This window comes from Entelurus aequoreus, linkage group LG20 (assembly GCF_033978785.1).
Source record: "Entelurus aequoreus isolate RoL-2023_Sb linkage group LG20, RoL_Eaeq_v1.1, whole genome shotgun sequence".
Taxonomy (NCBI): Eukaryota; Metazoa; Chordata; class Actinopteri; order Syngnathiformes; family Syngnathidae; genus Entelurus; species Entelurus aequoreus.
Window position 1 is genome coordinate 10,375,510 of NC_084750.1, and position 12,500 is coordinate 10,388,009.

The window sequence follows — 12,500 nt, forward strand, 5'->3', positions numbered from 1 at the left end:
TTTGAATAGGTTGAAAAATGACTGAATTGTGCAACTTGGAAAAATGTCCCATTCATTTCAATGGGAACTTCCTGGAAATTTGGGGAAAAGCGGGATTTTTTGGAAAATGATTAGGAGCATGAATGTCCTGAATGAGCTGAATTGGTTGGTGTTGGAATTGTTTAAATTGGTCAAGAAATGTTGAAGTTTTTTAATTGATAAATGGTATTATGGAATTTTGGGAAAACCGGGAATTTTTCAAGTTCTTAAACCAACTTTTGTGTTGTTTTTTTTGTTCTGATTCAGAGGAATGTTTTGACAGTGGAACGCTTGCAGTGGGATGAAAAATGTGAAAGGACTAAAAAAGGTTGGAAATAAGGCTAGAAAAAAAAATGAAATTCCTGGAAATTTGTTGAACGTGGAAAAATGGTTTGAATAGGTTGAAAAATGTGGGAATTGTGCAACTTAGAAAAATGTCCCATTAATTTCAATGGGAACTTCCTGGAAATTTGGGGAAAAGCGGGATTTTTTTGAAAATGATTAGGAGCATGAATGTCCTGAATGAGCTGAATTGGTTGGTGTTGGAATTGTTTAAATTGGTCAAGAAATTGTGAACTTTTTTAATTGATAAATGGTATTATGGAATTTCGGGAAAACCGGGAATTTTTCAAGTTCTTAAACCAACTTTTGTTTTTTTGTCCTGATTCAGAGGAATGTTTTGACAGTGGAACGCTTGAAGTGGGTTGAAAAATGTGAAAGGTTAGAAATAAGGCTAGAAAAAAAACAGGAATTACTGGAAATTTGTTGAACGTGGAAAAATGGTTGTCTGAATTTCCAGAATGAGTGGAATGTGTTGAAGGTGGAATGGTTTGAATAGGTTGAAAAATGTGGGAATTGTGCAACTTAGAAAAATGTACCATTCATTTCAATTGGAACTTCCTGGAAATTTGGGAATTTAGGGAAAAGCAGGATTAAAAAAAAAAATTATTAGGAGCATGAATGTCCTGAATGAGCTGAATAGGTTGGTGTTGGAATTGTTTAAATCGGCCAAGAAATGTTGTAGTTTTTTAATTGATAAATGGTATTATGGAATTTTGGGAAAACCGGGAATTTTTCAAGTTCTTAAACCAACTTTTGTTGTTTTTTGTCCTGATTCAGAGGAATGTTTTGACAGTGGAACGCTTGAAGTGGGTTGAAAAATGTGAAAGGTTGGAAATAAGGCTAGAAAAAAAACAGGAATTCCTGGAAATTTGTTGAACGTGGAAAAATGGTTGTCTGAATTTCCAGAATGAGTGGAATGTGTTGAAGGTGGAATGGTTTGAATAGGTTGAAAAATGTGGGAATTGTGCAACTTAGAAAAATGTACCATTCATTTCAATAGGAACTTCCTGGAAATTTGGGAATTTAGGGAAAAGCAGGATTTAAAAAAAATGATTAGGAGCAAGAATGTCCTGAATGAGCTGAATTGATTGGTGTTGGAATTGTTTAAATTGGTCAAGAAATATCGAAGTTTTTTAATTGATAAATGGTATTATGGAATTTCGGGAAAACCGGGAATTTTTCAAGTTCTTAAACCAACTTTTGTTGTTTTTTTGTCCTGATTCAGAGGAATGTTTTGACAGTGGAACGCTTGAAGTGGGTTGAAAAATGTGAAAGGACTAAAAAAGGTTGGAAATAAGGTTAGAAAAAAACAGGAATTCCTGGAGATTTATTGAACGTGGAAAAATGGTTGTCTGAATTTCCAGGATGAATTGAATGTGTTGAAGGTGGAATGGTTTGAATAGGTTGAAAAATGTGGGAATTGTGCAACTTGGAAAAATGTCCCATTCATTTCAATGGGAACGTCCTGGAAATTTGGGGAAAAGCGGGATTTTTGGAAAATGATTAGGAGCCTGAATGTCCTGAATGAGCTGAATTGGTTGGTGTTGGAATTGTTTAAATCGGTCAAGAAATGTTGAAGTTTTTTAATTGATAAATGGTATTATGGAATTTTGGGAAAACCGGGAATTTTTCAAGTTCTTAAACCAACTTTTGTGTTGTTTTTTTTGTTCTGATTCAGAGGAATGTTTTGACAGTGGAACGCTTGAAGTGGGTTGAAAAATGTGAAAGGACTAAAAAAGGTTGGAAACAAGGCTAGAAAAAAAATGAAATTCCTGGAAATTTGTTGAACGTGGAAAAATGGTTTGAATAGGTTGAAAAATGTGGGAATTGTGCAACTTAGAAAAATGTCCCATTAATTTCAATGGGAACTTCCTGGAAATTTGGGGAAAAGCGGGATTTTTTTGAAAATGATTAGGAGCATGAATGTCCTGAATGAGCTGAATTGGTTGGTGTTGGAATTGTTTAAATTGGTCAAGAAATTTTGAACTTTTTTAATTGATAAATGGTATTATGGAATTTCGGGAAAACCGGGAATTTTTCAAGTTCTTAAACCAACTTTTGTTTTTTTGTCCTGATTCAGAGGAATGTTTTGACAGTGGAACGCTTGAAGTGGGTTGAAAAATGTGAAAGGTTGGAAATAAGGCTAGAAAAAAAACAGGAATTACTGGAAATTTGTTGAAGGTGGAAAAATGGTTGTCTGAATTTCCAGAATGAGTGGAATGTGTTGAAGGTGGAATGGTTTGAATAGGTTGAAAAATGTGGGAATTGTGCAACTTAGAAAAATGTACCATTCATTTCAATAGGAACTTCCTGGAAATTTGGGAATTTAGGGAAAAGCAGGATTTAAAAAAAAAAGATTAGGAGCATGAATGTCCTGAATGAGCTGAATTGGTTGGTGTTGGAATTGTTTAAATTGGTCAAGAAATGTTGAAGTTTTTTCATTGATAAATGGTATTATGGAATTTCGGGAAAACCGGGAATTTTTCAAGTTCTTAAACCAACTTTTGTTGTTTTTTTTGTCCTGATTCAGAAGAATGTTTTGACAGTGGAACGATTGAAGTGGGTTGAAAAATGTGAAAGGTTGGAAATAAGCCTAGAAAAAAAACAGGAATTCCTGGAAATTTGTTGAACGTGGAAACATGGTTGTCTGAATTTCCAGAATGAGTGGAATGTGTTGAAGGTGGAATGGTTTGAATAGGTTGAAAAATGTGGGAATTGTGCAACTTAGAAAAATGTACCATTCATTTCAATAGGAACTTCCTGGAAATTTGGGAATTTAGGGAAAAGCAGGATTAAAAAAAAAAAGATTAGGAGCATGAATGTCCTGAATGAGCTGAATTGGTTGGTGTTGGAATTGTTTAAATCGGTCAAGAAATTTTGAAGTTTTTTCATTGATAAATGGTATTATGGAATTTCGGGAAAACCGGGAATTTTTCAAGTTGTTAAACCAACTTTTGTTGTTTTTTTTGTCCTGGTTCAGAGGAATGTTTTGACAGTGGAACGCTTGAAGTGGGTTGAAAAATGTGAAAGGACTAAAAAAGGTTGGAAATAAGGCTAGAAAAAAAAAATGGAATTACTGAAAATTTGTTGAACGTGGAAAAATGGTTGTCTGAATTTCCAGAATGAGTGGAATGTGTTGAAGGTGGAATGGTTTGAATAGGTTGAAAAATGTGGGAATTGTGCAATTTGGAAAAATGTCCCATTCATTGCAATAGGAACTTCCTGGAAATTTGGGAATTTAGGGAGAAGCAGGATTTTAAAAAAAAAATGATTAGGAGCATGAATGTCCTGAATGAGCTGAATTGGTTGGTGTTGGAATTGTTTAAAATCGGTCAAGAAATGTTGAAGTTTTTTAATTGATAAATGGTATTATGGAATTTTGGGAAAACCGGGAATTTTTCAAGTTCTTAAACCAACTTTTGTTGTTTTTTTTGTTCTGATTCAGAGGAATGTTTTGACAGTGGAACGGTTGAAGTGGGTTGAAAAATGTGAAAGGACTAAAAAAGGTTGGAAATAAGGCTAGAAAAAAAAAATTGAATTCCTGGAAATTTGTTGAACGTGGAAAAATGGTTGTCTGAATTTCCAGAATGAGTGGAATGTGTTGAAGGTGGAATGGTTTGAATAGGTTGAAAAATGTGGGAATTGTGCAACTTGGAAAAATGTCCCATTCATTGCAATGGGAACTTCCTGGAAATTTGGGAATTTGGGGAAAAGCTGGATTTTTTTTGAAAATGATTAAGAGCATGAATGTCCTGAATGAGCTGAATTGGTTGGTGTTGGAATTGTTTAAATTTTGAACTTTTTTCATTGATAAATGGTATTATGGAATTTCGGGAAAACCGGGAATTTTTGAAGTTCTTAAACCAACTTTTGTTGTTTTTTGTCCTGATTCAGAGGAATGTTTTGACAGTGGAACGCTTGAAGTGGGTTGAAAAATGTGAAAGGACTAAAAACTGTTGGAAATAAGGCTAGAAAAAAATTGAATTCCTGGAAATTTGGAAAAAAACTGGATTTTTTTGGAAAATGATTACGAGCATGAATGTCCTGAATGAGCTGAATTGGTTGGTGTTGGAATTGTTTAAAATCGGTCAAGAAATGTTGAAGTTTTTTAATTGATAAATGGTATAAGGGAATTTTGGGAAAACTGGGAATTTTTCAAGTTCTTAAACCAACTTTTGTTGTTTTTTTGTCCAGATTCAGAGGAATGTTTTGACAGTGGAACGGTTGAAGTGGATTGAAAAATTTGAAAGGACTAAAAAATGTTGGAAATAAGGCTAGAAAAAAAATGAAATTCCTGGAAATTTGTTGAACGTGGAAAAATGGTTATCTGAATTTCCAGAATGAGTGGAATGTGTTGAAGGTGCAATGGTTTGAATAGATTGACAAATGAGTGAATTGTGCAACTTGGAAAAATGTCCCATTCATTTCAATGGGAACTTCCTGGAAATTTGGGTAAAAGCTGGATTTTTTTGGAAAATGATTTATAGCATGAATGTCCTGAATGAGCTGAATAGGTTGGTGTTGTAATTGTTTAAATCGGTCAAGAAATGTTGAACTTTTTTAATTGATAAATGGTATTATGGAATTTCGGGAAAACCGGGAATTTTTCAAGTTCTTAAACCAACTTTTGTTGTTTTTTTGTCGTGATTCAGAGGAATGTTTTGACAGTGGAACGCTTGAAGTGGGTTGAAAAATGTGAAAGGACTAAAAAAGGTTGGAAATAAGGTTAGAAAAAAACAGGAATTCCTGGAAATTTGTTGAATGTGGAAAAATAGTTGTCTGAATTTCCAGGACGAATTGAATGTGTTGAAGGTGGAATGGTTTGAATAGGTTGAAAAATGTGGGAGTTGTGGAAGTTTGAAAAATTCATTCTGAATGGGGAAAATGTCCCTAAAAACTGGGAATTCTACGATATCCGGGAATTTTTTTTTATAGAATTATTGAAGGTGAGTACATAATTCCTGAACAGGCTGAATATTTTGAAGTTGGATAAAACATTTGGGAGTTGTGAAACTTTGAAAAATGTCCCATTCTTTTCAATGGGAATTTCATGGAAATTTGGGAATTTCATGGAAATTTGGGAATTTCTGGAAATTTTGGATTTTTTTTTTTTAAACAGCTAAAAAATGTGAATGTTGTGAATGAAAAGTTGAAGTAGTAACATTTTTCATTGATAAATGGTATTATGGAATTTCGGGAAAACCGGGAATTTTTCAAGTTGTTAAACTACTTTTGTGGGTTTTTTTGTCCTGATTCAGAGGAATGTTTTGACACTGGAACGCTTGAAGTGGGTTGAAAAATGTGAAAGGACTAAAAAAGGTTGGAAATAAGGCTAGAAAAAAACAGGAATTCCTGGAGATTTATTGAACGTGGAAAAATGGTTGTCTGAATTTCCAGGATGAATTGAATGTGTTGAAGGTGGAATGGTTTGAATAGGTTGAAAAATGTGGGAATTGTGGAAGTTTGAAAAATGGATAATTCATTCTGAATGGGGAAAATGTCCCTAAAAACTGGAATTTCTAGGAAATCCGGGAATTTTTTTTTTTTTTAGAATGAATGAAGGTGAGCACATAATTCCTGAACAGGCTGAATATTTTGAAGTTGGAACAGTTTGAATCGGATAAAAAATTGGGGATTTGTGAAAATGTGAAAAATGTCCCATTCTTTTCAATGGGAATTTCATGGAAATTTGGGAATTTCTGGAAATTTACGATTTTTTTTTTTAAACAGCTAAAAAATGTGAATGTTGTGAATGAGTTGGTGTTGGAATTTTTTTAATCGGTCGAGAAATGTTGAAGTAGTAACATTTTTAATTGAGAAATGGTATTACAGAGTTCCTGGAATTTCAGGAAAAACCCGGGAATTTTTCCATTTAAATAAAAACATTAGTTTTTCGTCCTGATTAAGAGGAATGATTTGACGGTGGAAAGGTTGAAGAGGGTTAAAAAACAGCAATAACAGCTGAGTGGCTACATTTTAAAGCAAAACAAAAAAAACACCAGGAGGTTGCCTACAGCCACAGATAACTTAATGGCAATGTTTTTTGAACTCATGTTATCTAAAAAAACAAACATTTACAGTATACTCAAATGAAGACAAGAATACCAGGAAGAGATGTAGACAACCACGATGTAGCCCACCAGGCGTACTCCAGTTGTTTACGATACATAAAAAGACAGTACAGAAGAGCATTCATCCATACATGTATGAATATACTTCATACCTACTGGCCACCATTATTCATAGACATAAGCTCAAGACGCAGGAAGTTGAATGATGCGGACACGTTTGTTACTTGATACTTTCTAATACGCTACTGCCTTGGAGACTACACACACAAGTAAACACGCTGCAGGACTGCTTGTATCGCACATGATATCACACACAAGTAAACAGGGTGCAGGACTGCTTGTATCGCACATGATATCACACAACAAGCAAACACGCTGCAGGACTGCTTGTATCGCACATGATATCACACACAAGTAAACACGCTGCAGGACTGCTTGTATCGCACATGATATCACACACGAGTAAACACGCTGCAGGACTGCTTGTATCGCACATGATATCACACAAGTAAACACGCTGCAGGACTGCTTGTATCGCACATGATTTCACACACAAGTAAACACGCTGCAGGGCTGCTTGTATCGCACATGATATCACACACAAGTAAACACGCTGCAGGACTGCTTGTATCGCACATGATATCACACAACAAGCAAACACGCTGCAGGACTGCTTGTATCGCAAATGATATCATATAACAAGCAAACACGCTGCAGGGCTGCTTGTATCGCACATGATATCACACAACAAGCAAACACGCTGCAGGACTGCTTGTATCACACATGATATCACACACAAGTAAACACGCTGCAGGACTGCTTGTATCGCACATGATATCACACACAAGTAAACACGCTGCAGGAGTGCTTGTATCGCACATGATATCACACACAAGTAAACACGCTGCAGGACTGCTTGTATCGCACATGATATCACACACAAGTAAACACACTGCAGGACTGCTTGTATCGCACATGCTATCACACACAAGTAAACATGCTGTAGGACTGCTTGTATCGCACATGATATCACACACAAGTAAACACGCTGCAGGACTGCCTGTATCACACATGATATCACACACAAGTAAACACGCTGTAGGACTGCTTGTATCGCACATGATATCACACACAAGTAAACACGCTGCAGGACTGCTTGTATCGCACATGATATCACACACCAAGCAAACACGCTGCTTGTATCGCACATGATATCACACAACAAGCAAACACGCTGCAGGGCTGCTTGTATCGCACATGATATCACACAACAAGCAAACACGCTGCATGACTGCTTGTATCGCACATGATTTCACACACAAGTAAACACGCTGCAGGACTGCTTGTGTCACACATGATATCACACAAGTAAACACGCTGCAGGACTGCTTGTATCGCACATGATTTCACACAACTAAACACGCTGCATGACTGCTTGTATCGCACATTGTATCACACAACAAGCAAACACGCTGCAGGACTGCTTGTATCGCACATGATATCACACAACAAGCAAACACGCTGCAGGACTGCTTGTATCGCACATGATATCACACACAAGTAAACACGCTGCAGGACTGCTTGTATCGCACATGATATCACACAACAAGCAAACACGCTGCAGGACTGCTTGTATCGCAAATGATATCACATAACAAGCAAACACGCTGCAGGGCTGCTTGTATCGCACATGATATCACACAACAAGCAAACACGCTGCAGGACTGCTTGTATCACACATGATATCACACACAAGTAAACACGCTGCAGGACTGCTTGTATCGCACATGATATCACACACAAGTAAACACGCTGCAGGACTTCTTGTATCGCACATGATATCACACACAAGTAAACACGCTGCAGGACTGCTTGTATCGCACATGATATCACACACAAGTAAACACACTGCAGGACTGCTTGTATCGCACATGCTATCACACACAAGTAAACATGCTGTAGGACTGCTTGTATCGCACATGATATCACACACAAGTAAACACGCTGCAGGACTGCCTGTATCACACATGATATCACACACAAGTAAACACGCTGTAGGACTGCTTGTATCGCACATGATATCACACACAAGTAAACACGCTGCAGGACTGCTTGTATCCAAATGATATCACACACAAGTAAACACGCTGCAGGACTGCTTGTATCGCACATGATATCACACACAAGTAAACACGCTGCAGGACTGCTTGTATCGCACATGATATCACACAACAAGTAAACACACTGCAGGACTGCTTGTATCGCACATGATATCACACACAAGTAAACACGCTGCAGGACTGCTTGTATCGCACATGATGTCACACAACAAGCAAACACGCTGAAGGACTGCTTGCATCGCACATGATATCACACAACAAACAAACACGCTGCAGGACTGCTTGTATCGCACATGATATCACACACAGGTAAACACGCTGCAGGACTGCTTGTATCGCACATATCACATCACACACAAGTAAACACGCTGCAGGACTGCTTGTATCGCACATGATTTCACACAACTAAACACGCTGCATGACTGCTTGTATCGCACATTGTATCACACAACAAGCAAACACGCTGCAGGACTGCTTGTATCGCACATGATATCACACAACAAGCAAACACGCTGCAGGACTGCTTGTATCGCACATGATATCACACACAGGTAAACACGCTGCAGGACTGCTTGTATCGCACATATCACATCACACACAAGTAAACACGCTGCAGGACTGCTTGTATCGCACATATCACATCACACACAAGTAAACACGCTGCAGGACTGCTGGTGTCGCACATATCACACACAAGTAAACACGCTGCAGGGCTGCTTGTATCGCACATGATATCACACACACAAGTAAACACGCTGCAGGACTGCTTGTATCGCACATGATATCACACACAAGTAAACACGCTGCAGGACTGCCTGTATCACACATGATATCACACACAAGTAAACACGCTGTAGGACTGCTTGTATCGCACATGATATCACACACAAGTAAACACACTGCAGGACTGCTTGTATCGCACATGCTATCACACACAAGTAAACATGCTGTAGGACTGCTTGTATCGCACATGATATCACACACAAGTAAACACGCTGCAGGACTGCCTGTATCACACATGATATCACACACAAGTAAACACGCTGTAGGACTGCTTGTATCGCACATGATATCACACACAAGTAAACACGCTGCAGGACTGCTTGTATCGCACATGATATCACACACCAAGCAAACACGCTGCTTGTATCGCACATGATATCACACAACAAGCAAACACGCTGCAGGGCTGCTTGTATCGCACATGATATCACACAACAAGCAAACACGCTGCATGACTGCTTGTATCGCACATGATTTCACACACAAGTAAACACGCTGCAGGACTGCTTGTGTCACACATGATATCACACAAGTAAACACGCTGCAGGACTGCTTGTATCGCACATGATATCACACAACAAGCAAACACGCTGCAGGACTGCTTGTATCGTACATGATATCACACACAAGTAAACACGCTGCAGGACTGCTTGTATCGCACATGATATCACACACCAAGCAAACACGCTGCTTGTATCGCACATGATATCACACAACAAGCAAACACGCTGCAGGGCTGCTTGTATCGCACATGATATCACACAACAAGCAAACACGCTGCATGACTGCTTGTATCGCACATGATTTCACACACAAGTAAACACGCTGCAGGACTGCTTGTGTCACACATGATATCACACAAGTAAACACGTTGCAGGACTGCTTGTATCGCACATGATATCACACAACAAGCAAACACGCTGCAGGACTGCTTGTATCGTACATGATATCACACACAAGTAAACACACTGCAGGACTGCTTGTATCGCACATGTTATTTACATCCCATCCTTTTGTCCCCCTGATATTGGGTTGATATCAATATGGTATCGTGACACTCCAACTCATAACCCCCACAGTGGACATGAGTGTTTTGCATCTAATAGTAAATGTGTGGACACAAGAATGACTGAGGATGATACTGTGATGATATCACTTACATAGTCATCATAGGTGTCCTGGACTATGGGAGGAGGTGTTCGGTAGGCAGCGGTGGGGGGGGCTCCTCTGGCCCTCTGCACCCCCCTCCCCCTGGCAGACGGCGTGCGGCTGGGCGGGGCTCTGGGGGCCGCTCCTCTGGGCACGGGGGCGTGCAGGGGGGGCACGCCTCCTCTGGTCCTGACACACAAACACATGTTGGTGTGACCACCTTCCTTCTAGGTTCATGGTGGTGTGACCACCTTCCTTCTAGGTTCATGGTGGTGTGACCACCTTCCTTCTAGGTTCATGGTGGTGTGACCACCTTCCTTCTAGGTTCATGGTGGTGTGACCACCTTCCTTCTAGGTTCATGGTGGTGTGACCACCTTCCTTCTAGGTTCATGGTGGTGTGACCACCTTCCTTCTAGGTTCATGGTGGTGTGACCACCTTCCTTCTAGGTTCATGGTGGTGTGACCACCTTCCTTCTAGGTTCATGGTGGTGTGACCACCTTCCTTCTAGGTTCATGGTGGTGTGACCACCTTCCTTCTAGGTTCATGGTGGTGTGACCACCTTCCTTCTAGGTTCATGGTGGTGTGACCACCTTCCTTCAAGCTTTACTTTGCACAGAGATGATGTGAGGCGGCAGCAGGAGCCCACAAAAGGAGACTCTGACTTTCCTTTCTTTGGAGGTGAAAGGTCACCTTGCAAGATGTTTACCAGCCAGGATGTACGGCACATGAGGTTGAAGATGAAGGTGCAGGTCACCACTATTTGCTTTCATCCACTCTCAAAGCAAAGAACTCTGACAATTCTCCATCTTGGCTTATAAATAAAATAGAGATTCCTTTCCTAAAAACGATCTTTTAGTCACATTATTAAAGACTTTTACTCTTTAAAGCAATTACATCTATTTTTTTTAATATATACTGTATTTATTTACAGCTGTCTCAGAGAAATGTGAGCTCAGAAAGATGGTGGAAGACATACATATATATATATATATATATATATATATATATATATATATATATATATATATATATATATATATATATATATACATATATATATACATATATATATATACATATATATACACATATATATATACATATATATATACATATATATATACATATATATATATATATACATATATATATACATATATATATATACATACATATATATATACATATACATATATATATATACATATATATATATATATATATACATATATACATACATACATACATATATATATATATATATATATATATATATATATATATATATATATATATATATATATATATATATATATATATATATATATATATATATATATATATATATATATATATATATATATATATATATATATATATATATATATACTACCGTTCCAAAAGTTTGGGGTCACCCAAACAATTTAGTGTAATAGCCTTCATTTCTAAGAACAAGAATAGACTGTGGAGTTTCAGATGAAAGTTCTCTTTTTCTGGCCATTTTGAGCGTTTAATTGACCCCACAAATGTGATGCTCCAGAAACTCAAATCTGCTCAAAGGAAGGTCAGTTTTGTAGCTTCTGTAACGAGCTAAAGTGTTTTCAGATGTGTGAACATGATTGCACAAGGGTTTTCTAATCATCAATTAGCCTTCTGAGCCAATGAGCAAACACATTGTACCATTAGAACACTGGAGTGATAGTTGCTGAAAATGGGCCTCTATACACCTATGTAGATATTACAGCAAAAAGCAGACATTTGCAGCTAGAATAGTCATTTACCACATTAGCAATGTATAGAGTGTATTTCTGTAAAGTTAAGACTAGTTTAAAGTTATCTTCATTGAAAAGTACAGTGCTTTTCCTTCAAAAATAAGGACATTTACATGTGACCCCAAACTTTTGAACGCTAGTGTATATATGTAACCCTTGAAGCTGGCTTCCCCTATCCCGGGTCCGTCTAGTCCTCGGTCTCCCTATGAAGTCTCTGCGTTGTGTATTGTATTCTTGGGTGGA

General features: G+C 37.9%; 1 protein-coding gene across 2 annotated transcripts in view; it reads right to left on the reverse strand.

Moving 5' to 3' along the window:
• The window catches only part of LOC133635910 (KH domain-containing, RNA-binding, signal transduction-associated protein 3-like), a 340,548-nt gene that overhangs the window by 85,080 nt on the left and 242,968 nt on the right, over positions 1 to 12,500 (reverse strand). For both annotated transcript variants that reach the window (XM_062029365.1, XM_062029366.1), the window contains exon 7: positions 10,495 to 10,672. In XM_062029365.1, coding sequence (XP_061885349.1) covers positions 10,495 to 10,672 — 178 coding nt within the window. The remainder of the gene's footprint in view (positions 1 to 10,494; positions 10,673 to 12,500) is intronic.